This window comes from Carettochelys insculpta, chromosome 19 (assembly GCF_033958435.1).
Source record: "Carettochelys insculpta isolate YL-2023 chromosome 19, ASM3395843v1, whole genome shotgun sequence".
Lineage (NCBI taxonomy): Eukaryota > Metazoa > Chordata > Testudines > Carettochelyidae > Carettochelys > Carettochelys insculpta.
In genome coordinates, this window is record NC_134155.1 from 20,881,434 (window position 1) to 20,908,982 (window position 27,549).

At 43.1% G+C, this 27,549-nt stretch overlaps 1 protein-coding gene and 1 non-coding gene across 6 annotated transcripts; both read left to right on the forward strand.

Moving 5' to 3' along the window:
* On the forward strand, positions 1-71 carry TRNAG-GCC (transfer RNA glycine (anticodon GCC)). The gene has a single exon. It is a non-coding gene; the product is annotated as a tRNA-Gly (tRNA).
* Positions 51-27,326, forward strand: CRCP (CGRP receptor component). 5 transcript variants are annotated; one of them, XM_075013632.1, is made up of 6 exons: positions 51-166; positions 8,134-8,170; positions 13,137-13,235; positions 15,188-15,282; positions 17,032-17,089; positions 26,045-27,326. In XM_075013632.1, the coding sequence occupies exons 3-6, from the start codon at positions 13,227-13,229 to the stop codon at positions 26,186-26,188; spliced, it is 306 nt and encodes a 101-aa protein (XP_074869733.1). In that variant the 5' UTR covers positions 51-166; positions 8,134-8,170; positions 13,137-13,226; the 3' UTR covers positions 26,189-27,326. The 5 variants fall into 5 exon arrangements, with proteins under 5 accessions (XP_074869733.1, XP_074869732.1, XP_074869735.1 ...); XM_075013631.1 differs by having other exon boundaries at positions 130-267; XM_075013634.1 differs by lacking the exon at positions 51-166 and adding an exon at positions 359-377.
* The last annotated feature ends 223 nt before the right edge of the window (positions 27,327-27,549 follow it).

The window sequence follows — 27,549 nt, forward strand, 5'->3', positions numbered from 1 at the left end:
GCATTGGTGGTTCAGTGGTAGAATTCTCGCCTGCCACGCGGGAGGCCCGGGTTCGATTCCCGGCCAATGCAGAAACGTTCCTTTTCCCCCGTCTCCATATTCTCATTTAATGTACTTTTTGCCTGAGCGCGTGGCCAGGCCAGAGACCCGGGCTGCGCTCGCAGAGGTGGGCGGCCCCAGTGCGGAGCTACTCCGGGACAAGCGTGGGTGCGGGCGGCCGCGTTAGGCCCAGAGCAGCGGGCGAGCAAGGGCGGCCGACATGGAGGTGTAAGCGCCGCGCGCGGGTCGTAGGCCTCTCCCAGGCCCAGGCGCCGCCTCTGAGGCGACCCCCTCCACCACCTCGCGCCGGGCTCCGGTTGAGACAGACGCGGGGCCGCGTGAGGGGAGCTCCTCGGGGGGGGGAAGGCTGAGGGAGGGGCTGGTTGTGCGCGAAAGGCTGGGGGAGGGGAACACCTTAGGGGGTTGTGCGGTGGGGCTGAGGTGGGGGGAGACCTGGGGGAGGGGAACCTGTCGAGGGGAAGTCTGGCTGGGGGGGGAGTGCTAGGGTAAGAGAGCCCCGCGGGAGGCGCGGTTGGCGGAGGGGGCAGGGTAGGGGAGCACCTCTGGGGGTCTGGCTTTGGGGAGGGGAACACGCATGGGGTGGGGTGCCTGCAGGAGCGGGATGTGGACTTCAGAGGTCAAGGGGTCATGCTCCTCCTTCCTTTGGATGGTATGTGCCTGAAAGGGGTGCAGGGCCTGGCTGGTATGTGAGTGGTTTTGATGGGGCTTCTCTTTCTGTGGGTGCTGATTGAGAATTTGGTGTAAGGGGTGGGATGCCGACCCCACAGGGCTCCTGAGGTGAGGTGCAATTGCCCCCCCCTGCCCCCCCCCCCCCCCCCCCCCCCGTGGGAGTGAGGGTTTGTTTGACTCATTTTCAAGCTGCTTCTGTGGCCAAGGTCAGGGCAGCAGAAGGTGGTGGTGTTTGCAGTTTGACAGTATTGTGCCTCAAACTCACAGAGATCTGTCCTCTCCCAGAGCTGCATCCTGGCATCTAGTGCTTCCCATGATATCACAGCAGGATAAATGTGTGTTCTCACATAATTTTGGTGCAAATTGGACCATTCTGCGCTTACACAGTGTTGAGGTGGAATGTAGGGTAAGCATGGCTGAAAAGTACAGTGCAGACCAGAACAAAAAAGCAGTCCAGTAGCACTTTAAAGACTAACAAAATAATTTATTAGGTAATGGGCTTTCATGGAACAGACCCACTTCTTCAGATCATAGCCATACCAGAACAGACTCGATATTTAAGGCATAGAGAACCAAAAATAGTAATCAAGGTTGACAAATCAGAAAATTATTATCCAGGTGAGCAAATCAGAGAGCGGGGGGTGGGGGCGAGGGAGTCAAGAATTAGATAAAGCAAAATATGTAAAAGAGCCCCTATAATGAGCTAGAAAATTGCCATCCCAGTTCAAACCACGTGTTAATGTGTCGAATTTGAATATAAAAGAGAGTTCAGCAGCCTCTCTTTCCAAACGGCTGTGAAGTTCCTTCTCAGTAAAACACAGAATTTCAGGTCATTAACAGAATGGCCCACTCCATTAAAGTGCTGGCTGACAGGTTTGTGAATCAGGAGTGTTTTTGTCTGTTTTATACCCATTAATTCTTTGTCTAAGAGAGTTTGAAGTCTGTCAAATATACAAAGCATGTGGGCATTGTTGGCACATGAAGGCATATATGATGTTTGTTGAGGAACATGAGAATGTGCCTGTGATTCTGTGACTAACCTGGTTAGGTCCAGTGATGGTATGTCCAGAATAGATAAGTGGACAAAGTTGGCAATGGGCTTTGTTGCAAGAAAAAGTTCCAGGATTGGTATTCCTGTAATATAGTCTGTGGCTGTTGGTGGGAATCCTCATAAGGTTGGGAGGTTGTAGGAGAGAACAGGCCTGTCACCTAGGGCCTTCTGGAGCGTGGCATCCTGATTAAGGATAGGTTGTCGGTCTTTAATAATGTGTTGCAGTGGTTTCAGTCGGGGGCTGTAGGTAATGACCAGTGGTGTTCTGTTATTGGCTTTTTTTGGGCCTATCTTGGAGTAGCTGGTCTCTGGGTATTCGTCTGGTCCTGTCGATTTGTTTTTTTATTTCTCCTGGTGGGTTATTCAGGTTTGTGAATATTTGGTAGAGATCTTATAGTTTTCGGTCTCTGTCAGTAGGATCAGAACAAAAGTGATTGTACCTAAGGGCTTAACTGTAAACAATGGATCTAGTTGTGTGTGCAGGATGGAAGCTAGAAGCTTGTAGGTAAGTATAGCAATCAGTGGGTTTCTGGTAGAGTGTGGTACTGATCAGGCCATCCTTCATTTGTACTGTAGTGTCCAGGAAATGAATCTCTCGTGTGGAGTAGTCGAGGCATAAGTTGATGGTGGGGTGCAGATTGTTAACGTCTCTGTGGAATTCTTCTAGAGTCTCTATACCATGGGTCCAAATCATAAAGATGTCATTGATGTATCATAAGTAAAGGAGGGTAACGGGACGAGAGCTGAGGAATTGTTGTTCCAGGTCAGCCAGAAATATATTAGCATACTGTAGGGGCCATGCGGGTGCACATAGCAGTTCCACTAATATGGAGGTATAAATTGTCCCCAAATCAGAAATAATTGTGAGTTCTCCCCTTTGTCTTTCTCTGTTCTAACCATAAAGTAAAATTCAAATCCTGCCCTTGAAGGTCCTTGAGGAACTTAATTCCTGCTTGCAAGATTGGAAAAGATGGGCTCAGAAGGGGAGAAAACGTAATGTGCATGTGCCTACAATTCAAAACATAAGAGGCCACTGAAATTCTTGCCTAGCTTATAAACCTTGAAAGCAAATAAGACAATCAAACAAACAAAAAGAAGCAAACAACTTTAAAAATTAAAGGAAACAAACCAGAAAGTTACTATGGTTTGAACCTCTCTAGTCCAGCACCCTTGGGACCTTACCAGTGCCAAATGAGAGAATTGGCCGGACCACAGGAAGTCAATATTGTCTACCAGCATTTCCAACATGTCCACTTCTTACTGGACTGTTAAAAGATGTATGGGGTAAATTAGAGTTAAATAATAGCATTGAATACTGAGAGACAAGACTGGTGGCTGTAAACAAACTTTAAAGGACCCTGGGAAGCTTGGCCCCATCTTTTATAAGTGATCGTCTGGCTGACTAAAATCATGCTGGATTACAGATGTTACCAGACAAGAGAGTTCCAGACTGCAGAGATTCAACATCCCATACACCAGGTTGTGCAAATTCACCTCCCCTCCCTGTGGGCCACATGGCTCCATGTACCCTCCCACCCCTGAGCTACTGGCAGCACCCATTCCCCATTTCGGTGGCCTGGCCACCTCCAGGTGTCCGACCAGCCTGTCTGGGAATTTTACATTACTGGGGAGGCTGCAGGGATGAGCACCTGCTGCTGACGCCTGGTGCCCACTGCCTCAGGGGCAGAGGGTAGACGGTGAATGTCAGCTGCAGCTGCAAGCGGTTGTTCCCTGTAGCCTCCCTAGCACATCAGGCGGTGGCTGGTGGAGCACAACCTGATAAGTGCTAGGGAGGCTGCAGGGGCAATCTCCTGCCGCCTCCTGTCCACTCCTCCTATCCCCTGCCTATGTAAAATTTGTAATCTTCCCGCTCACGGGCCAAGCGGGAGTAGCGTGGGGCTTTGGGCCAAGTGAGGGGTGAGGTGTTTGGTCTGAGCAGGGCCTGTGGGGGAGGAATCTTTATCTTTGGGTAGAACAGGGGGTGAGGTGCAGAGGAATCTTCAGGCCAAGGTAGAAGGGGCTTTCAGGCTGAGTGAGGTTGGTGTGGGGTGTTTGTGCTTAGGGCAAGTGTTCGGGTTACACATCTCATAGAGCTGGAAGGGACGTCGGGAGGTCATTGAGTCCAGTCCCCTCCCCTCTTGGCAGGACCAAGCACCATCCCTTCCTTTATTTTTTAATCTGTTTGCCCCAGATCTCTAAATGGCCCCGTCAAGGATTGAGCTCACAAACCTTGGGTTTGGCAGGTCAATGCACAACCCACTGAGATGTTTGGACCTTGCTGGAAGGGAATTTAATTCTGAGCAGGCATGGGTTGTAGGGGATCCTTGGACTGAGAGGGAGTTGGGGGATCTGGGCCTCAGCAGCCAGGTAAGATAGCCCAGCCCCAAGGTCGTCCCTGCTCCTGCTCCCAGCCCTCTGCCCTGCCTCCTGTATCTCCCTACTCCAATACTTTGAACTGAGCCCTTCACAAATCCTGATGCCATGCTCTGGGCCCCTCACATGCCCCAACCTTTATTTCTGAACCCCTGAAATCCTCAGCAACCTACCTAATTTCTGCGCCCCCTATACACTCCAGTCCTGTACCCTGAGCACCTCATATACCCCAACCTGGACTCCTGCAACCCTACAGTCCCAGCCCAGTGCCCTGAGCCTGCCATACTTCATCCCATAATTTTTTTGGAGTATTTCTAATTGACTCATAGATTTCTTTAGCATCTGAAAGCTGAGCTATGAGTGGTTAATAAGCATTTTGGTGTGTTCACTAGCTTGAGTTGCTAGATAGGATGGCAATGCAGGTACTCGAAGAGTAAGTAGTCTTCATTCTCTCTCTATTTGATTTCATGTTAAATAAACATTGTAAGCATTGCTTGTTAATAATCTGTTATTTCAGATACTTTCTTCCATACCTATGAACTGTTAACAATATATATTTATATCTAGGTTTTTTATTGTACTGGTGGAGCATATCTACACTCTACCTGAGTATTGGTGTTGCACATAAGATATTTTAACCCTCCTACAAGAAAATTCAGCCCATTCAGGTGTTGAGAATCTTAGAGGGAACACTGCTTCCCTGCCGTACGCACCCCCAGGAGAGCCCTGGCTCTGACAGGCAGCCAGGACCCTGGCATGCAGGGCAGGTGGGAGTGGGAGAGAGGTAGGGCTGCAAGGGCCCTGGTGTACATGGTGTGGCCACTGGCAGCAGCTGTGTTGGGAGAGAGGGGCAAGGCCAGGCTGATTGGAGGTGAAGTGGGGGCAGGGCCAGCTGGAGACCCAGGAGTACTGGGGGAGAAGGACAGGACCCACTGGGGAGCGCTGTGGTCCACATCTGCAAAAAAACACCTTATCAGAAATTTCTGTGTACAGGCCTGTAGACTGTATAGCAGAAAAGTGCTGGTTCTGTGCAGGTCTGATAAGAGAGCCAGCTTTTATTAGACAGCTGCTTGGGAGGGCCCCTGTGTATGCATGAAACATTTAGGAGTATCAGGACATAAGGAGCTATCCAAAATGAGTCAGGATGAAAGAATCTGTTTGTTTCATTGAAAAATTCCTCCTGATTTCTTGGATGAATAGGATCTATCATAACTGAGAGGCTAATCCTGCCAACAAAGAGTTATGCACATGCTTAACTTTACAACTGAGTGTGGTCCTATTGATTTCAACTGGACTGCTCATGATGGTAAATCTAGGTATGTGCGTAAATAGTTGCAGGATATGGTGCCCAGGCTCCTGATCCTTCAGTGAGCCCCATGGAAGTGGACTCTTGACCAGTGTTGAACTGCATCAAATGTGGTAGGAATACTCTGTCAGTGTAGCAGTCCATCTTGCTTACAACTCTGAGCCCTGCTAGGTCCAATGGACAAACACTCCCATCTTGTTCTTCAAGCAGTCCTTATTAGAGCAAAATCTTCAAATAAAATGGTCATGAAGCTCTAAAGCAGTAGTTCTCGAACTGTGGGTCGGGAACCCCAAAGTAGGTCACAACTCCATTTTAATAAGGTCACGAAGACTGGCTCAGACTTTCTGGGAACCAGGGACAAAGCCTGAGCCTCATCTCCCTGAGGCCTAAGTCTAAGCCCAAGGACTTCAGCCCTGGGCAGCTGGACTCAGTTTACATGTACCCTGCTTGGAGCTAAAGCCCTTGTGTGTCTTCACTTTGGTCTCTGCACTTGTGTAGTGGAGATTTGGCTTTTCCCCACTCACCTAGAATGGCTGCACTTTGGCAGGCTTAGGCTTTTGTCGCCCTTTCTGGGGTTGTGTGGTGACTTTTATTGTTCAAAGGGGGTCGTGGTGCTGTGAAGTTTGAAAACCCCTGCTCCGAAGGATCAAAGGCGAAAATCTGTTAGTCAATTGCCTTTCTTCCCAAAAAAGTTAACAAAATGCTTTGGTTTAGAAATTGAAAGCATTTTTCCATATTAGAAGCATAAGGTTCCAATAACAATTTTTAAAATGAAATCACGTCTGCATTCTTTTTACAGTCAGCTCTGAGTCTCATTAAAATGGAGTGCTCTGTTTGTATAGCTAATAAAAACTACATATTAAGCTGATATAAATATAAGTTCTGATATTATATATACATTTTTTCTTTAAATCTTTTGGATGGTTGGCTGTATTTTAGTACCCCTAAGAGGTCTGGGAGTGACATGAAAACTGAACTATATACTTTATAAAAGGTGCCAGTTTTTCGTAAAGATGTAACTCAGTCTGAGTAATTACACTAGCAATAATGTTTCTGTTACATTGTTCAGTTTAAAGTCCTACTAGCTTGGCAAAATATAAAATATTAATTAAATCCAAAGTCAGATGGGTTTAGCTTTACCACTATTGGTACATGAAGAGCTTAAGCCATTGTGTCCTGGAAGCCTCTGAACTGCTGAGTTACTGGACTTAAACCTTATACTCCAAATGGCACATAGGTCAACTATAAGTTTCCTCCACTTCACTCTGTCTTGGGACAAAACTTTTAGCTGACTCTTCAGGTGTTACCCTAGTTTGTCCTTCAGTCACAGTAGATCTTCTCCACGTTGTCCAAGGTCTTCCTCTTTTTCATTTTTCTTGCAGTTTCTATTTAAGAGCTTGATGGATTAGGCTAGATGATGGTTTTCTGAGCCTGTGGCCTAGCTTTCCCAACTTTCTTCTCAACTATAGAACTCTGAACTGTGTAGAGGTGTACAATTTTAAAAACAAACCAATCTTTAGACTTAAACACAGCTTAAAAACTTATTCTCCACAGAACCATATCCTGAAAACTTTGTGTTCACTGCACATAATCATCTCACTTTTTAAATTGGATGATTTTATATGTGATTCTTCCATGTCAGTTTAGAAGGTCCCTTTCATTTAAAAACAATAATAGAACTGTAGATGTTTGTGGAAAGCATTAAACTTATTTAAATGGTATGAATTTGACAGTTCTGTTCAAAAAGTTGGCTGTCTGACAATATATTGTTCCTTTTTTATATGGCGCAATACATACACCTTGGGAAAAGCCTTTATTATTTTTGTGTGGTAACAGTCTGTTCTTAGTAATGCCTGTTTGTTCAGCATATTGTATTGTTGTGGTGAGGTATGGTGCGCTTGACTAGTTTTTTTTTAACAAAACATTTATTTAAAAAATACAGTATTCTCTATTTAATTAGGGCATGCTTAACTGGGGAAGCTGCTTTAAATCAGAGCAAACCTGTTTAGCTTAATGATAATGAAAGACAATGGTTCTTTGTTGATTTGGACACTTAATAGGGAAGCATTTGGCTGGTGTTGCATGATGGGAAACTCATAACTTCAGTCTGCTACTACAGAACTTGTCAAATAAACATTAAGGTGCATCTTCACTATATTCCCCTTTTGGAGGAGGATTGAAAATGTGGGAGATCGAAAATGCAAATGAAGAGCTGCTGTACAAATCTCGTGCTTCATTTGCATAATCTCGCACAATCACATGTCTGGAAGAAGCTTTTCCAAAAACAAAAACAGCTGTGTAGGCAGAGTTCCTTTGGGAAAAAAACAACCCATTTTTGAAAGAACCCTTCTTTCTGAAACAAAATAGGAAGACAGGTTCTTTCAAAAACGTTTTTTTTCCCCGAAGGAAACATGTCACAATGGCTGTTTTTGTTTTCAGAAAAGCCTCTTCCAGAAACATGATTGCATGAGATTATGCAAATGAACGTGAGATTTATAAATCAGCACTTCATTTGCATTTTCAATCTCCCTCATTTGCATTCCTCCTCCAAGAGGGGCATAGCGTAAAAGAACAAAATAAAGATGAAATCCTATTAGTATTATTTAATTTTTTCATATATGTTTTATACGGTATATTCTTTCTTTTGACACATGCATAATTTTTTGTTTTTCAGGAAGGATGCAAATGCTGCATTGCTGAGTAACTTTGAAGTAAGTTAATTTGTACCATGATTTTAAACTGTAATTTTAGAGTTACAATGAGTTACAATGTACTCCTTTTGATGTTGATGAGAGCATGGCCTGGACCAGATACAAACAATGTCTCCAGGAAGTTTTAATTATGAAATCAGGCAAATCTGTTTGTGATTTTTGATTTTTTCACTTATGAATTTCTTTGTTGTTATTAGATTGGCAAAATAGGGTCTCTCTTCCTCGTTTAAAAGGTGTCTTAGGAATAGTGTAATTAACACTATTTGCGTAGTAAATGTGAGAAGGGTTTAATTCCAAATTAGTGAAAAACCTTCAAATGTTAGTGTTGTTTGTGCTTCCTCAAATCCATGAGAAAATAATCCTTCAGAATATCCATTATTTGAATTATCTTTTTTGTCTCTCATATTTTTATTATTAATTTGCTGAATACCCTAACCTTGTGCATGTAGTATTTATAAAGCAGGGTCTGATTTTCTACTTTTTTACACTAGTTTTACATCTGGACAACTCTCCTGGTTTCTTTGCAGTTATATTGTTCACTCATTAGGCTTGGCTTGGCGTGGCTACACTGGGGTCCTTTTCAAAACGACCCCACACATTTCGAAATCCCCTTATTCCTTTCAGGTGTTCAATTCAATTCATCGCCTCATTAGTATTCTTCAATTTGGCCATTAGCATGGCCATTTCGAAGTTTTGGCCAAGTGTGGCCACAGCCTTTCTGTTCCTCATTCTGCAAACTCTTTCTTCATCTTAACCTCAGTGCCTCACCACTACTGCCAAATAGACCCATATGTGCTGAATGAAAAAGTGAGAGAAGGTAGAAAGTGTAATTACTGATGAGACTGCTCATTCACCATTTCCCTTTCTCAGGAAAGTTGCTCACCACATACAGGTTTTTAATTCTTTTCAGGAAGGGATTTGCAGTTTCTGCAGCTGCAGGCATATAAAGCAAATTTTTAGCACTTTTCAATGTACAAACTCCTCTAAAACTAGTATCCTATTCCCCTTAGGCTGTTATTTGTTGCTTCTTTTCTCTGTATTGCAGTTTGACTAGGGTGTCTAATTACTCAGTGCCAAGCTAATATTTTGCACTAAAAAGAGTCTTAATAAAGCGCAGGACTGTAAATTAAGACACCTGGGTTCTAGCCCTGCTTCTTTAAAAGATTTCCTTTTGTACATCATTTTCATCATCTGCAAAACAACACTTTCATATCTTGTTAGTGAATTAGTTTGTACAATGGTTTATGGTTAATGTGGTTTACGGCTAATGTGCGTACAGCTGTGATGATTGTACGGGGTGGGGGCAGTGTGTGAAGTACCCAGCATGCAGAGCAGAGAGGCACAGGGAACAGGCATCTGATTTGAGCAGCCTAGGGCTGCAGCATGTAGAGAGCATGATCGTCCCAACAGGGCAGGTTGTGGGCTGAATCCAGAGGCTTGGCAGCCTGGATACAGGCTGTGGGCTGTATCTTGCCCACTCCTGATCTAGATGGAGCTATTATAAGGTGGGTGCATAACTAGTTGGATAACCAGTCCCAGAGATCAATTATCAGTGATTCACAGTTATAATGGAAGGAGATAATGAGTGTGGTCCCTCAAGGATCACTTTTGGGACTGGTTCTGTTCAATAGTTTAGATAATGGCATAGAGACTACACTGATAAGGTTGCAGATGATGTCAAGCTGGGAGGGGTTGCAAGTGCTTTGGAGAACAGGGTTATAATTCAAAATGATCCAGACAAACTGAAGAAATCATCTAAGGTAAATAAGATGAAATTCAACAAGGGCAAGTGCAAAGTACTCCCCTTAGGAAGTCACAATCAGTTGAACACATACAAAATGGGAAATGACTGCCTAGGATGAAGTACTGCGAAAAAAGGATCTTGTGGTTCAGAAGCTATATATGAATCAGCACTGTAACGCTGCTGAGGGGAAAAAAGTGCATAGTTCTGGGATGCCTTAGCAGGAGTGTTATAAACTGGACATGAGGAGTAATTCTCAAATGGAAAATAGTGTCCAGTTCTTGTCATCACATTTCAGAAAAGATAAAGGCGAATTGGAAAAAGTCCAGAGAAAAGCAACAAAAATTATTAAAGGTCTATAAAACACAACGTATGAGGGAAGTTTGAAATAACTGAATTCCTTTAATCTGGAAAAGAAAGAACTGAGGGGGACATGATAACAATATGCAGATACTAAAAAGTTCTTACAAGGAGGAAGGAGAAAATTTGTTCTTAATTTCTCATGACAGAACAAGAAGCAGTGGTCTTAAATTGGAGCAATGGAGGTTTAGGTTGGACATTAGGAAAATCTTTCTAACTCGCGGTTGGTTAAGTACCGGAATACATTGCCTAGGGTGGTTGTGGAATCAGCTGGTTAGACAAACACCTGTCAGGGTGACCTAAATGATGCTTGTTCCTGCTATGGGTTCAGTGGACTGGATTTGACGACCTTTTGATGTTTCTTCCCATCCTATGATTCTATGAAAATTATAGGACATGATAACTTGTGTAGGATTAAGGCGGGGAGGGAGCTAGTTTCTCTTGTCGACAGTTAGAAAATGCCAACCAGTTGCACAAAGATGAAGGAAAGGAGAATCTGTCTTCTTTCATAAGAGAAAATATTACAAAAGAGTAGAGCATTGGTTAGAATAAGTAAAGTTTAAACATAGCTCTAATTCATTTTACCTCTTATTGACTACATATTTGAGTTTCTCTGTGAGTGTGTCTGCCTGTCTGTTCAAGAATGTTTCCTAAATGATAAGAGTTACTACTAATACTACTACTGCTTATCCCTTGTACTCAGAGTGGAGCATAGGTCATTTACAAGTCTCCTCTACTTCACTCTGTCTCAGGACAAAACTTCTAGCTGACACCAGGAGTAGCCCAGTTGTTGTCCTTCAGTCTCAGTAGACCTTGTCCACATTGCCGAGGTCTTCCTCTTTTGTGTTTTCCTTGTGGGTTCCGTGTGAGAGCTTGATGGACTATCCTGGATGGTGGTTTTCTAAGAGTGTGGACTAGCCATTCCCCCTTTCTTCTCTTGATTTCAGTGTCAATTAGTTCTTGACCTGCTTGGTTCCACTTCAAAGTACCCATGCAATGTTTTGGGAGTAAGGGAACTTTGAAGTTGCATTCGTACTTCCATGGCTACTTGCCGGAGCTTCAAACCTAACAACTTTGAAGTTCGCATTGTGAGAATTATGCTAATGAGATGCTGCACATGCAGCGCAGAACCTCATTGCTATTCACTGCTTGGGCTCATTTACATGCCCACTTCGAAGGAGGGGGCTAGTGTAGATGAGCCCTTAGTTATGTTTTCAGTGTCAGGCCCTTATTTTGTAGGCTCTTGAAAGAAATACAGTTGTAAGGTACGCATTCTTCTTGTGTACTTGAGTTTCTGTAAGACAGAATATTTTGAATATTTTTATTTTAATCATATAGGTTAATGTGTTCCTAAATTATATACATAAGATAGGGCCGTATTCTGCACCTTATTCAAGCAACACTCTCAGAGATTTCATTTGGAGTTTTGTTTAAAAACTGCAGGTTGCAGCCTGGAGCCAGCAGTTGCACAAAATAACATAAATGGCTGATATTTTTGTTCTGGGGCTTTTGGTTAAGGCATCAACAGATACTGATAGTCCATTAAAATATCTGCAGTCTTTACTTCAACAATTTTCACCTCTTTTTGTTCAGTATATTTTAGGGTCCTACCAACTTCATGGTCATGAAAAATATGTCACGGACTGTGAACTCTGTTCTCCCCATGTGAAATCTGGTCTTTTGTGTGCTTCCCCCCTTAAATATGCAGATTTCACAGGGGAGATCAGTGTTTCTCTCATTTCAGATTCTGAACCAAAGAGCTTGAAGGAGGTTGCAAGGTTATTTTAAGGGGATTGCAGTAGTACCATCCTTACATATACCTTCATAGGTGGATGGTCAGAGACCAGCAGCTGTTGGCTGGGGACACGGCTCTGAAGACAACAGCATGGACGTAAGAGTGGAAATATACCATCCTTCTGCTCTGCTGCTGGCAGCAGCACTGCCTTCAGAGCTGGGTTCTCAGTCAGCAACTGCTGTTCACTGACAGCCCAGCTCTGAAGATAGCAGGAGCAAAGAAGTAAGGACAGCAGAATTTTAACCCCTCGTACAAGAATTGATTTTACAAATCCTATAATATTGAAATTGACCAAAATGGACAATGAATCACAATTTGGAATCATAATAGGACTAGTAATAATAATTTAGAATGAATTACTATTTCATAATTTTTTGTATACAAATACAGTAGACCCCGACATACACAATTTTGACTTACGCGTTCCTTGCATTAATGCAACTCGAAATTGTGAGTGGCGGGGAGCCAGGAACCAGGTGGCAGCCTGGCTTCCTGCTCCTCTCCACTTGAGGGAGCCGGGAAACTGACCAGGGTTCCTGTGCTGGTCAGTTTCCCAGCTCCTGCAAGCAGAGGGGAGGGAGCCAGGCTGCTGCCTGGTTCCTGCCTCCCCACCACTCTGGGAAACTGACCAGCGCAGCAGCGCTGGCCAGTTTCCTAGCTCCTGAAGTGGTGGGGAGCCTGGAACCAGGCGGCAGCCTGGCTCCCTCCCCTCTGCTTGCAGGAGCTGGCAAACTGACCAGCACAGTGAGTAGTGGGGAGTTGGGAGCCAACAGCAACTTGGCTCCCTCCCCTCCACTAGGGGAGCCAGGAAACTGACCAGCATCAGTTTCCCGGCTCCTGCAAGTGGAGGGGAGCCAGGAGCCTGGCCGCTGCCTGGTTCCCAACTCTTCCCGACTTGTGCAAAATTTGAGTTACATGTGGTTGCCTAGGAATGTAACCTACACATAACTCAGAGGTCTGCTGTAATTTTTCTATCACCAAAATGCTTTGACGCTTTTTTTTAAAAACTGCACTATAAAAATGCTAATCTAATGTAATAAAATCTTTTAGTAATAATTTTTTTTTTTTAGGTGTTCCAGTTACTTACTGATCTAAAGCAGCAGAGCAAAGATAGTGGAAAACACAAACAAAGCTCTGGCCAGCAAAATCTGAACACTATTATGTATGAAGTGAGTAGAGCAATACACTAAACACTCTAGCACAAACCAGAGGCTAGACTGTATTACAGTGTTTGTCAATTACAATCACCCATGTAAAATTAAGTCTTTGAATTTCCTGATGAATATTAGTTTCAGTCAATACGTATTTTACGTTTGTTATATAACGTTCCTCCCCAAAAGATCTCAGAGTGGTTCTTAAATTCTGTGCATGCAGCACAACTGAAATCCAGCCACCTAGGTGAAAAGTGGAGGCTAGTTCATGTGCACAATTGTGGGAGAAAGGAGTCGCTTTGGTCAAGGGCACAAGGACAAGTATCTTCTCTTATGAAAATTGTCAAAGGATTTTTAATATTTATAAGAGCAGACATCGACTCTTAACCAGTAAATGAGGAGCACAGGCTTGGATAAATTGCAACGTGTACTATCTGTCATCTTGGACTCTCATTCATTTAATCAAAAAACCAGAATGTAATATGTCCTTTGAAAGCATACATTAGTGTAAAAGATAAATAGCGCAGGGAAGTGAATTGTATCACTGAATATATCTGAATAAATTACTACAATATCCTGGCAAAGACTTTTTTTTTTAATTGCGATATGTATAAATAACTTCTGAGCTCTTTGAGAAAGCACTGCCAAATATACTGATTAAAGTACATTTTCAGCTGTAAAAGATGGAAAATGTCCATATGCTTGAAGGCTTGGTTTCAATTGTGGAGGTTAAATTACTTATTTATGGCCTAGTAATGAGAGTTCCACTGGTACTCAGTTATGAACACTTGTCAGAAAGTAACTTTATGTGGTTCCAAGGATGAATTCTATAAGGCTCTTCTTCAGTCTGGTTTTTACAGCTGTTTGCCTTTTTAAACACGGTTTTGTAGTGTTAGAACTTCAGGTATTTTAGCTTTTAAACACAGTCTAAATCTCTCAAGCCATGAAAAATATTTTGGTTCTAATTTGATTCTACAGTTAAGATTATTTCTTTCAAATTGATAACAAAAATCTGTTACAAATGAATGCCATTTGAAACGCATATCTTTAAATGGACCATATCTGAAAAAGGACCTTTCACACATATGCCGCAGTGCACTTTACAAATTCTGCTAGATATGCCCATTTTACAGGTGGGCTGGTGAAGTTACAGGAAGATTAAATGATTTTCCAATGCTACAGAGGGAACCTTCAGAGCTGGGTTAGACCAAAGGGGTTCCTATCAGAGTTGCCAATAGTCAGTATATTTAAGGACAGTCTGTAAAAAAAATTAGCTGAAATTGGACGTTTCCTTAAATTTAGGTGTCTGTAAAGTTCGTAAAAGTGCAATAAAATTTGAAAAAACAGCAATTATTCTATAGCAACTAATTTTTTTCTGTGCTGCTTCAGCCATTTTATTGTGGAGCAGTGGAAATTGGACATTTTAGTTGTCCGTGTTTGGCTGTATGATCACAAAATGAAAAACTTCCAGGACCATGACTAACTCAATGAAATTGAGTTAAATAGCATATTGTTCTTGTGATGTATGAATGACAACGGTTGCTTTTTACTTTTGGCCTTTTATTTCATTTTAATATAGTATAAAAATTATGTCCATAAAAATTTGTCTGTCCCTAAATTTTTCCCATTTTGTCAGTAAATGAAATTTGTGTGACTTGGCAACCCTGGTTCCTCTCGTTCTGTGTGGACCAACTTTAGCAGGATTTCCATGATAGGTGTTGGCATAACTACCATCACATAATTACTTTTTTATGTTTTGCCTGTTGCTTACACTTTGAGCAGAAATGAAAACGCTGTCTGTGAGTCAAGGGAAATCTAAATGACTCTGCCAGTTATGACAGCACATTCCACCTTCTGAAAGAAGCAAAAGAACTTAGTTCCCCATTCAGACTTTTCTCAAAAGGTGAGAAGAGAGTTTTTTATAACATAAAACTTATGGAGTAACCTGTTTTTTTTCTAACCTTGTGCAGACATTAAAATACATATCCAAAACACCATGCAGATTCCAAAGTCCTGAGATTGTAAGAGATTTCCTCATAGCAATGAAAGGTCATAAACTAACCAAGTAAGTAAAGATCTCCTTTTGATTCTGTGTATAAGCATGTATGAAAATGTTTAAAATCAGCTCTTCCTAAAAAGAATTGAATAATTTGTCCGCTTTTGCTTAACTTTTATAACCCAATTTAGAGAAAATGAAGGACAAAATTAAAATTCTCTGTCTAACCATCCATTTCTTCTTGGATAAACTGCTACACCCATGCACATTTGCGTTAAATGGATGTTGTTTGCCAAAATTTTCTGTTTGCCTATATTTCCCTTATAGTGTTCAGCCTATGTTCTCATAGTCAAAATGCAAAGAAGTGTTTTGTTTTGTTTTTTTTAAAACATGTTTGCTGAGGTAGAAACTGCGTGAAGTGAATGGATTTTCATCACATAAAAAAGGGATACTAAAAGAAACCCTAGTGTATTGAGTCATCTTGCGCATTCGTCAGAAAAATTAATCCCTTCCTAAAAAAGGTAGATGGCTCCTCAGCAAAGAATAGGTATAATAAAGTGTCTGATAAAAAGGTCCCTGTAGAGATATATGGGCAATATGTAATCTACAGTAAAACCCCAAGATACGTGCATCCAAGTTGTGCATGTCTCGGGTTAACGTGACTGCTGCCCTGACAGGTTTCCTGCTCCTCTCATGGGTGGCAGCGAGAATCAGGCTGCTGTGCCTGACAGGAGCAGTTTCCTGGTCCTGGGAGTGGTGGGGACCTGGGAACCAGGCCTCTACTTCCAGAGCCGGGAAACTGACCAGGGCAGCAGTCCTGATCAGTTTCCTGGATCCAAGGAGGATGCACTGACGTTCCCAGCCCATCACTCACTCCTGTCCTCTGCGCCCCCTCTTTCCTTCACCCGCTCCTGCCCTACTCTTTCCCTCATACCTCCATCTCCCTCTCCCAATTAATGGGCGAGGAGTTGCACACCGGCCTGGCTCCTTCCACCTCCCATGGCTCTCAGTGCACTCAGCGCTGCGGCTCCGCCAGCCTCCGGCTCCATGCCGCCCACACAAAGGCAGAGTGTGGCTGCTGTCCCCAGCAGTAGTGCCCGGCTCCCGGGGGCTTGGAGGATGAGGGAGGGGGGAGAAGGAAGGCAGTGGGGAAGCCCCCCAGCCTCCTGAGAGCCAGGCACAGCAGTGACTGGTCAGTTTCCCAGCTCCCGGAAGCAAGGGGGCACTGGGAAGCTGACCAGGCACTGCTGCGCCTGGCTCCCAGCTCCCCACAGCTGAATGGGAGCTTGGAAAGTGACCATGAGCTGCTGCACCTGGCTCCAGGCTTCCAGGGACACAGAGGAGGAAGGACGGCTCCTCCTCCCCGACTTATGCGCAGTTTGAGTTAGACGGGGTTGTGAGGAACGCAACCCCCACGTAATTCAGGATTTTACTGTACAAATAAATACAGCAAACACAGTATAAGTTTTCACTGTACAATGCTACTGTCATTGGTAAATAAAGTATTCTGCATACATTTTTGTTTGTTTCTTAATATCTAATCTTGTTTTTCTTTAGTATTATGCATTGCTAGGTATACATCTCTCTTATCCAGAATATTTGACTATCCTGCAGCCTCCTGGTCTCAGGGCTGCCGGATATGAAAGAGTTTACTGGATGCAGAATTATCGTGATAATCAAGGTCAGAGACTATGTATCAACTCCTGTGCAAGTGAGCTCTGGAAATAGGTTTCAGCTCTGTTAGTGGGAAGTGTTTGCTTCTGGCCGTTCATTTGTTCAGATTTCTATATAAATATTTCATATTTTGCTTTTAAATAGAGCAGAGAAGCTACAGTTACTTAACCACAGGCCAATGACTGCAGTTGAGATACAGCTGGTAAGTTGCAGTGCTCCTAACTGCTCAAAATCCATATATTAAAGCAGCTTTATTTTTGAAGATCAATTTAATAATCATTTCCTCATGGTCACTAACTGATAGAACTGTTTTCTTTCCTCTCTGCTTTCCCTATGAGACCTCACTATAAGACATATCTCCACAAAACATGTCCTTCACTGTTGCGTTTGTTCCTGTGTTTCGGATTGAAAATAGCATCAGAATTTTTAAATGGAGATATAATCTCATGTCCTAGGAGTAGTGGGACCATATTTCCCTCTGCTAAATATGGGACATGTGTTAAAAGTACTAGTATTAAACTAACCAAAGCAGCAGAAATGTAGCACTTTAAAGACTAAGAAAATGATTTATTCGGTGATGAGCTTTCATGGGACAGACCTACTTCATTATTTCTTAGTCTTTAAAGTGCTACATTTTTGCTGCTTCGGTTTGTTGGAGTACTGAGTAACATGGCTACCTTTCTGTTTTTATTAAACTAGTTCAACAGCAGTCAATCAGAATTATGAAGTTCAGATTATCATCAAGTTGAGCTGAGCCCTGTTAACAAGAAATACTGCATAGTTAGATTTTTTTATTCGCTTTCATGTCTGTGAGGGAGTGGAGAAAGGAGAGTGCAGCATTTAGGGATAAAGAAAACCTGTGGGCCCAGCTAGCCTCACCCCACTTTACCTGCAGTCAGTGCCAGGCCTGGAGGGAGGAGAAAATGAAGAAGCCAGGCTCAGTTTGGGGCTGGTGAAGTAACTGAATTTTAAAGAGAGACACCTGGAACTAATTACAAAACAAGCCAGCTCCCCCAAACTGAGTATGTGTAATATCCCCAACTTATTTTGTGTAATTATGTTAAGGTGTGTTTAATACTATTTGTTTTCTTTTTGGCGTCAAGTATTCTGTTTTCTCCTGTATAATTCCTGCCCTATAATAGTGCACAAGATACAAGACAGGGTAACTATATTTAATCTAAAAGGCATCTTTATGTGGAGACATACTTTTTTTATGTCCTCTTGCATAAATCATTGCACTATGTCTATGGTTGCCTACTCCAGACTGTCTTTGAGATTTGTTTTTAAACGATAACAACAAAAGCAGCATGAAATTCTAATCCGTATCCCATTGGGTAAAACACTGTGTACAGTACTGTTGTCTTGACTTCTAGCTTTAATCTCCAACGTATGCTGTTCATGGCTTGATGACTCACACAGACTAAAAAAGGCATTGAGGTTGCTCTAACCATGACATGGATTTCAATTGTATGTAACACTTAATGATATGCTAAAAAAGTGAGGTGGTTTTCTTTAAAGAACAGATTGCTCCACCTCTGTCTGTCAGGCTTTTTCTACACTAGAGCATAAAGTCAATCTTAAGGCACTTAGCTCAATTTTACAATGTGACTGTCTTCACTGCAAATACCATTAGATCGATTTTTTTTGCCCCGCCCTTCTCAGGCAGCATAATGCCAAGTTCAAATTTAAAAGATCAAATTAATGCTAGTGTAGAAACACCATTATTTTAAATTGAGGTATCCCACAATGCCCACATATGTTCGTTCTGGCTGCTTTCACCTCTGCTGCTCTCCAGGTGTACAGGAAGTAGGTAACAGGAAGCCTAGGAATTTGCATTCATTTTCTTTCTGGTCAGTGTGGCTAGCAGACCTCAGCAGCACACCTCAGGAGAGATCACATCTAGCCATGGGTGTGGATGTGAAGATTACAACACATCTTCTCAGGGTTTTCGGGTTCACAAAAGAGCCCCAGCATGGAGCCATCAGGAGATGCAGGAGAGGATGGATGGAGAGGAGAGGAGGAGGAGGATGAATTTGTGCTGACTAAACTGCAAACCACTGAAAGAAATGTGGACATTTGTGGGAAGATTTCCCACGGTGTACTGGAGAATGGTTACACCAGGGACTCTCAGCAATGCTGAGGCAAAATCAAGGAGTTCAGGCAGGCATATCAGAAAGTGAAAGAAGCCAATGAGCGATCTGGGTCATCTCCCAAAACATGCCACTTTTATGAGTAGCTCGATGTGATTCTGGGGAAGGACCCAACCACAATTGTGAAGAATTGCATGGACTTCTCAAGAGACACTTCTCGGCTCTCCAGTAAGAGCAGCAAGAGTGAAGAGACGGAGACTGATGAGGAGGAAGATACCAGTCAGCAATCAAGTCAGCAGATGGCTGAGGAAGCTGATCCTGCCAGCAGCCATGAACTCTTCATCAGCCTGGAGGCAGTCCCCTCATCTCAGAATGCTCTGGAGTCCATCAAAGCTGCAGAGGGCTCTTCTGGTGAGTACATTTTTAAACTGCTACAAGAAGGTTGCCAGTGGGGTGACGTTGATATGTGCATCTGCAGCCTGGGGCTCCCAGAACAGCTTGTTAATATTTCTGGGGATGGAGCACTTACCCTTTTTGGAGATCCCCATAAAAGTCTCAGCCAGGTACTCTCTTATTTTTCTCACAAGGTTTTTGGGAGTGCCTGTTTTATTCTGGCTTCCACAATAGCACGCTTTGCCACACCAAGCCACCAGTAAGTAATCTGGCATCATGGCACCATAGAGCATTCTTGCAAATGTTCCAGCCCTGTGTCCACAGAGTATGAACATGTTTTCTTTTTCAGTCTTTGTTATTCTTCGGAGGCTGATGTCTCTGTTTGCAAACTAGAAGCAGCACAGGAAGTTGTTCATGAAAGTTTGTCTCTTTAATATTATCACGCTGCTCCCTGTCCATTTAAATTTCCCAGGACTGCCCTACAGCACCATATGGCTGTGGGCTCTCCATCTCCCCACTCTTCCATGCAGCAGGCATGCTCTCCTGGCTCCCTCCGCTCCCACTGCACTGCTGGTGGGTTCTCTGGATGCACCCCCCGCACCCCGCACCCCGCCAACAACCTGTGAAGGATTTAGGAAGCGTTACTAAGAAAGGGGTTGGTTTTGTTTTTTTTTTGGACTTGCCAATTCACAGCAGTATCCCCTCCATACGGCCAGCAGGCTTGTCCCATTCCCCCACCACCACACAGCTGTTGGGCTGTGCAGATCCTGCTCCCAGACACTGGTATGTCCAGCCCAGGCTTTCTCTGCTTTAAAAGGCTTTTTCCCTGCCCAGGATTTAGGGATTTAGGCACCAAGAAAGTTTTTTCTGTGCTTTGTATTTTACAGGGCTGTGTTTCTTCCCCCACCCCTCAGCCACCAGGATCTTACCATGTTCACAGCGAAATAGTCTGGAGAGTTGTACCCTCTGTTCTATAGAGCTTGATTCATTATTAGCCTTGAGAAGCCAAAAGTGGCCTTGGAAAACAAAAATTTCAGTGTCAGACAGACACCCATTTATTGTATGGGTGTATGCATTGTGTCATATTTAAAAATTGTATTTAAATTTTGACCTTGATTGTCTTCAGCAGGCAGCACAGGTGGAAGTGACAAGATCGCTGTGATGTGCCGCAGAACAGGAGCAAAGCAGGACCTCATCCTGTGGCAACTGCAAGCGGCCCAGAAGGAGCTAGCCCAAGCCTCTGCTGATAGAAGGTAGACACAGCAGTGGCAGCAAAGCATGCTCCAGCAAAGGGACCAGGACTCGGCAGAGCTCCTGTCTTCTGTCAGAGAACAGATCAACATCCTCTGGTCTATGCTGGAGCTGCAGGTGTCCACATACCACAGAATGCACAGTCATGTGACCTTCTCACCACGTTGCCAGACCTCTCCTTGTTGGGGGCCCCGAATGCTCGGCAGGAGTGCAAGGACAGTCTTGTGGTCCACTTCCAGCACCTCTCCATGCTCCAAAAGGCTCACATTCCCCCACACATGACAGCAGGATTCCCCTTCTTTTTCCCATCTCTTAATCCTCATCCCTAAATAAAAAAAAATGCTGTTGTGAAAACCACAGTGTCATTTATTGGCTAATATGGGGTAGGGTGCAGTTGGAGGTGTTTCATAAAGGTCAAGCACACATCATTGTGGGTGGTGGAGGGTAGTATCAAATTAAATACAGCAGATTCATGTGGCAGTCTGCTCATTCATAAGGCTATTTTTCAAAGCATTCCTGATTTGTGTTGCATCTGTCTGTGCCTGATGATTGTCCTTGTGTCCAGCAATTCATAAACACTGCCCAAGACGTCTGCCTTTGTCACCCAGGCTGGCATGAAATTTTTCCTCCTTTGCTTTGCAGTTGTTACAGGGAATACAACAAGCTGAAGCCATTGCAGGGATGTTGGCTTTGCAGAAGTCCAAATAGGTTAAAAACAACGAGAAGTCCTGTGGCACCGTATAGACGAACAGATTTTTTGAGCATAAGCTTTTGTGGGCAAAGACCCACTTCATCAGCTGCATGTCAGAAGGCACCTGCACCTGGCTTTTAAATGGCCAAAGGCACATTCCACAGCCATTCTGCACTAGCTTAACCTATAGTTGAAGCGCAATTTCCTGTGGTCCAGGGTGCCTGTATATGGCTACATGAGCCAAAGGATCAGAGGGTAAGCAGGGTCACCCAGTATCACAGTGGACATCTCCATGGCTCCAATCTTAATTTTTTTGTCTGGAAAGAAAGTGCTTTCCTGGAGCTTTCTGTACGCACCTGAAATTCTAAAGATGCATGTTTCGTGCACCTTTCCTGACCATCCCAGTTAGATGTCGGTGGGACGACCTTTGTGATCCACCAGTGCCTGCAACACAATGGTTTATGTACTCTGAGGCCAGGTGATCCAGGGCCAGGATGCGCTTGTGCGTTCCATCTATCGCCCCCCTGCAATTAGGAAACCCCCTGGCAGCAAAGCCATCCACCATGTCCTACACGTTTCCCAGAGTCACAGTCTTTCGCAGCAGATGGGCATTGATTGTCTTGGCTACCTGAATCACTGCAGCCCCCACTATACATCTGCCCACCCAGAATTGACTTCCCACTGACTGATAGCTGTTGGGTGTTGCATACTTCCACAAAGCAATTGCCACTTGCTTGTGAACTGTCAAAGTAGGTCTAATTTGGTATCAGGGCACTGCAGGGAGGGGGACAGCAAATCACAAAGTTCCATGAAAGTGGGCTTGCACATGCAGAAGTTCTGCAGCCACTGCTGGTCGTCCTTGACCTCCAAAACAATGCAATCCCACTAGTGCATGCTGGTTTCATGTCTCCAGAACCAGCGCTCCACTGTATGCAGTGCATCCAGGGCAGCCAGCAGCTGTGCATTCCTGGTCTTCAGTGTGATCCAAATCAACATCCTCATCCTCCTGCTTGCTTTGTGTAACGGCTCTAAGCTGCTCAAGATCCATGCTAGCACCGTGCAATTTTGTGAGTCAGGGTCAAGTTTTAGAAAAATGGCACAAAATTCCTTGGACTGATGAGGGGTAGTGGGAGTGGAATACAGCACTCAAAGTAGCCCTCTTATTTCAAGTGCGGTATTCAGCAGTAGGATTTCTATTTCGGGATACAAACGTATCCTAAAATAGAAACCACCATCTAGACATAGCCTAAGATTTTGTGCATTTCTTCTACTTGGATTTTAGGAACGTTCTTGCTCTGAACCTTGAGAGAGACACATGACTTTCTGGTTGTATCAGAGTGTTTTTAACACGTACCTTTTGTTACTGTGCTGCCAGCTGGTTTCCACTACTCATCCAAGGCTTTTTTTTAAAGCTCACCTACATCTCCAAGCACAGCATATACAAGGAGAACATAATAACTATTAAAAGTGGCCTGTCCAGTTTAAATGTTGGCTGACTATGCCAGACGCTCTGCACATGGCATCTTTTGCTGAGCTAATCTCTCTCCATTTGGATTGTGTGGGCATGCCAATAAACACACTGTATATAATTCATTGACAAAAAATTGTATTTTATTTTCCTCTACCTTAAAGTTTGCATTCCCGTCTGTGTAGAGTATATTTGTTACTTTTACAGCGGTAGCCAATTACAGGATAGCGCTTAGCAGAAATGATTTATAATCTGTAAATTGTTTGGTCTTTGTTCCTTTATTTGTGAAATTTCATTATAAATGTTAATACTTTAAGGCTAGTGCTACACTCACCCCCTAGTGCCAGCAGCTTGATACAAATGAGCAGTCTCAAAAATGCAAAATGACTGCTCATTTGCCTATTTGAGCAGCTCATTTACATAACTGTGGCAGAAAAGCAATGACCCCTGGCAAAAACACCCTTTGTTGGCAGTCCCTTATCCCTGATTTTTTCCAGGGATAAGGGGCTGGTGATAGACAGGGTTTTTGCTGGCAGAACCATATCTTCACTGCTTGTTTTCTGTCGTGCATATGCAAATGAGTGGCCATTTTGCATTTTTGGGACTGCTCATTGGCATCAAGCTGCCAGAACTAGGGGTGAGTGTAGTGCTAGAAAAAATGTTTGTTTGTTTCCTTCCTTTTGTGTTTTTTCTTCTGTATTTTCTTTGTGAGGTTAGTGTTTGCTTGTGATACTTGGATAATCAGTAAGCATTTTCTCTTATAATTGCAAATTGGCACTTGTGTGCAAATCGTAAGTGTGTGTCCAACAGTCTGGTGAATTGGATTCTGTTTTCCTGGTTTGTCTCTTTATTGTATCTTATTCTTGCTTAACTATTTGCATTTCTCTGTTGTGTTACTTTTCTGGTTTCTAATTGTATGCTACATTTCATGTTGTTACACTTACTCTTTTTGGGGGAGATATAATTTTCTCATTTTTTGGATCCTTTAGCATTTGTTACCACTGCTGATACATGGATCTCAGTAGTAAGTGTTCAGCCCGTCCCAAACATGAAGACTTATTTCTGTTGATCGCATTCCAGTGCATAAGAACTTCTGATGAATGAGGGTGCGTGCTTAAGTTACTGTTTGGACTCAATCAGCCGTGCAGAACTCCTCATTCAAGTATTACTATTAATGCCAACATTATTATTCATATGAGGAGTTGCAGCTGGACTAAGCACTACAGTTTCCCAAATGCAGCAACACTCTGGACAGTAAATGCACTATCATTTGTGCTGAGAAATTAATCGAGTCTTAACTAGCTTTGACTCTCTCAGGGCTTGTCTACACTAGCCCCCTCCTTCGAAGGGGGCATGTAAATGAGCCCAAGTGGAGAATAGCAATGAAGTGCTGCGCTGCATTTGCAGCACTTCGTTAGGCTAATTCTCACTGTGGGAACTTCAAAGTTGCAAAGGGGTCTAGTGTAGACAAGCCCTAAGAGGCAGATCTGTCTCTCTCTCATATGTTGGTATAGTGCCGAGCACAATACAGCTTTAGCCCCACAATAATACTTATTAATAATATAAAGTATAAAATAATATAAAACTATAATGGGGTGCAAAACCAAGTAGAAAAATGTCTCTCTCTTGCTCCAGCACTGTTAATAATAGGATGACAGAATCAATTTTTTTCAGTTCTTTTAGCAAGCAAATGTGAATTGAAACACTGGAAAGTTTTGAAGGTCCTAATTTTGGATTTAGGCGTCTAAAATGGCAGTTAGGTGCCTAAATCCCTTTGTGGATCTAGCTTAATATGTCTGTTGTCAACAGATAGGAATGACTCTCCAAATATTATTTATGATTTCCATGTACATTTTACTTCAAGGAAAAAAAATCTTAAGTATGATAGTCTGGAAGTAAATAGTTAAGAGATGGCGCCATTTTCATGCTGCCATATATGTCTCCAAACTTGCTATTCACCCATGCTAAGTTACGCCTTCCTATGCTGCCTGTACTGTAGCCCTCTCTTTGTGTTATGCTGTTGGATGCACTCAGGAGAGTTAATATATTGGTCACTTCTTTAGAGCTAACAGATTCAAAATTAATTAAGTACTTGCAATTCTTTATAATATGACAGAGCTCCCTAAGTTTTCTTTAGGCACTGTGATGAGTGAATAGTTACATGTTTTTATGAATAAAAGGAAAAGCTGTAAAGGGAGGACCTTGCAAAGCATTTAGTATTGGCTTAGTTGTTCCTAGTGAAGCTGGCAAAGACTCCCATCAGTTTCAGTTGAGAGGAGCCGACAGCCTCAGTGGTCCCTTGGGCGGGATGTGAGGGAGGGCAGCTGTGTGCTCCATCTCCACACCATCTCCCCTGCCCCAGCTGTCAGCACTGTTCAGAGCATGCAGTGTAACATTCCAGCATCAATTTATAGGCCCTTGGGCTCTGGCCACTGCCATTGCTCGTGCAGCAGCGCCTGGAGCCCTTTGAATCGTTTGGCCCCAGGGCAACTGCCCCCGTTGCCCCCTCTGTTGGTGGGCCTATTTCAATTGGAGCAAAGACCTGTGGTGAGCACTCTTACCAATCTCACCCAAATATTTATATTTATCAGCTTTAAGAGAACATCCCTCAAAACAAAAACAAATAATTAAAATCTAAAAAGCATTGCTTTCCTCAACAAGCTAACAGGGAAGAAGGGAATTTGGAACCTCTACACCAAAGGTAACATTTGCAAAAGCACCAAAGTTCCTTTTTCAGAAATGATCTGAGCACTTAGGTGCTTAAATCCTATTTACTTTCAGAAAAGTCACTTGGGCACTTTCAAAAATATTATGCCAAAGTATGTTAGAGACGTCCTGAGATAAAAGTCTTTAGAAAAATGTCTACAGGAAAACTACTGCCAAATCTTCATAATAATATAACTTTAAAACTGACTAATTTTTAACATGTTTTCTTTAAAAATAGCAGAAATGCTAATATACTCAGGGATGACATGGAAAACAACATTTAGAAAAATAAGTTTCTTTTTGGAGAAAACGGGATCTTACAAATTTTGCTTGTAGTAGAAAGCTAGTTCCCATCATAACTATGGAGCAACTGTCATTCCATAGTAATTTTATCATTGTAGGGATTCAACCTTTTACAAGCAAAAGTTTGCATTATGAGCTCCGACAGTGTATAATATCCAGTTAATGAAGCACATGCTAATTGGGTAAATTGTTCCTCCAGAGATGATAGAGGAAGTGTGTGTTTTACAGTTACCGTAGATTCTTTTTGATTTGCAGATGGTGGAGGAAAGTGAAGAAAGATTAACAGAGGAGCAGATTGAATCACTTCTTCAGACAGTCTCCAGCATTCTTCCAGGGAACCCAGAAGAAGAGCTGCAGAGACAGTCAGCAATGGCAGTTGAAGAAGATGACCCAGAATAGAGGGCAATGGAACCAAAGTTGGCAATATTATCAAAAGCTTAATGGCAAATGAACCCACTAAACTTTTTGATCATAAAGACCGTGTCTAGGGGTTTTCACAAAGGTCTTAATATCGTGTGCCATTCCTGTACAGTATGTTATTGTTTTAGTGTATAAATCACGAGAGAAACAGTTGTTTACAAAAAACATAAGTCTGAAGAGACCTCTCATGTCAACATTTTTTGAAATATTTAAACAATAGTAATTGTCTTTATAACATAGCAGTTTGAGAAATAGGGAAAGTAAACCCTAAAATTTAATATTCTTTTTTTTTTCCATTACTCGTGTAACAGCTGTTCTCTTCTAAGTGTGGTTATAGATACCTGGCCATGTTTTAATGATCCTAGCAATACACTTTAATTATAATTGATTTAATATGTTTTTGAATTACTCAGCTGTTTTTCAGAATGTGGTTTACAATACAATTCCATTTCTCTGTGAAAGAAGCCGTTTTAGGGGATTGATGCACAGTTAGAATAAAGTTCAAAAGTGGTTTAATATCCAAGTAAAATCAGTTGTAATAGATCCTTGCAACTTACACCATGAGAGTGGAAGGAATATAAAGGTTCTACTGATATGGTAACTAGTACAAAGGACACCTCTGACATGGCCCGATGCTTATTTTAAATATAGAGTCAGATTCTCAGCTGATGTAAATAGAATACTGTGAAAGTCAATAGAGCTGTGCTGATTCACACCGGCTGAGGATCTGGCCCATAAGGTTAGGATTCTCAGCCTTTTTTTGATTGTCTTGCTACACATGTAACTGCCCTCTTTCTGTCCAACCCAGAGTCCTTTGTACCAGTCCCACAGGTCCCCAGCTCAGGAGCTGGGTTCCAGAGTGTGTCAAATTATGCACCATAGAAACGGTGGATTTGTCTATGGTGTGGTCAGCAATCTGTGGCTCCGGTGCCGCATGAAGCTCTTTAAGGAGTCATTTGCAGCTCCAGATGCTAACTTATCTGTGTATCCAAATGCTGTAATGACTTGGCCCTGCTGCTGGTGGAACAGCAGCTATCTCCAGCCTGGCCAGCACTTGACTCTCCCTCCACCCTCTCTGGCTAGGTCAGGAGTCAGCAGGGGGTGGGGCTGGCCAGCACTCAACTGGGCAGGGCAGCAGGGGGAGGGGTGGCTGGGGGCGGGTGGCAGTGGCCCTATTGCTATGCCATCTGGGCTCGAGCAGTGCGTGGTTCAGGGACTTCAGCGAGCAGGGTCCTGCTCCAGACAGGTATTGAGTGGTTTGGGTGTCTCCCCCCACCATTTCTTTTATTCCTTTTCTTGCCCCTAAAGCTGGGCTCCTCCAGAATCCCACTTCCCTTAGC

Excerpts from the sequence above, each read along its gene's own strand:
- CRCP (XM_075013630.1), top strand. The coding sequence starts at position 4,564 with ATGGCAATGCAGGTACTCGAAGA. Across the intron at positions 4,587-8,133 it reads GCAATGCAGGTACTCGAAGA|GAAGGATGCAAATGCTGCAT; the intron begins GTAAGTAGTCTT and ends TTTGTTTTTCAG. Across the intron at positions 15,283-17,031 it reads AAAGGTCATAAACTAACCAA|AGCAGAGAAGCTACAGTTAC; the intron begins GTAAGTAAAGAT and ends GCTTTTAAATAG.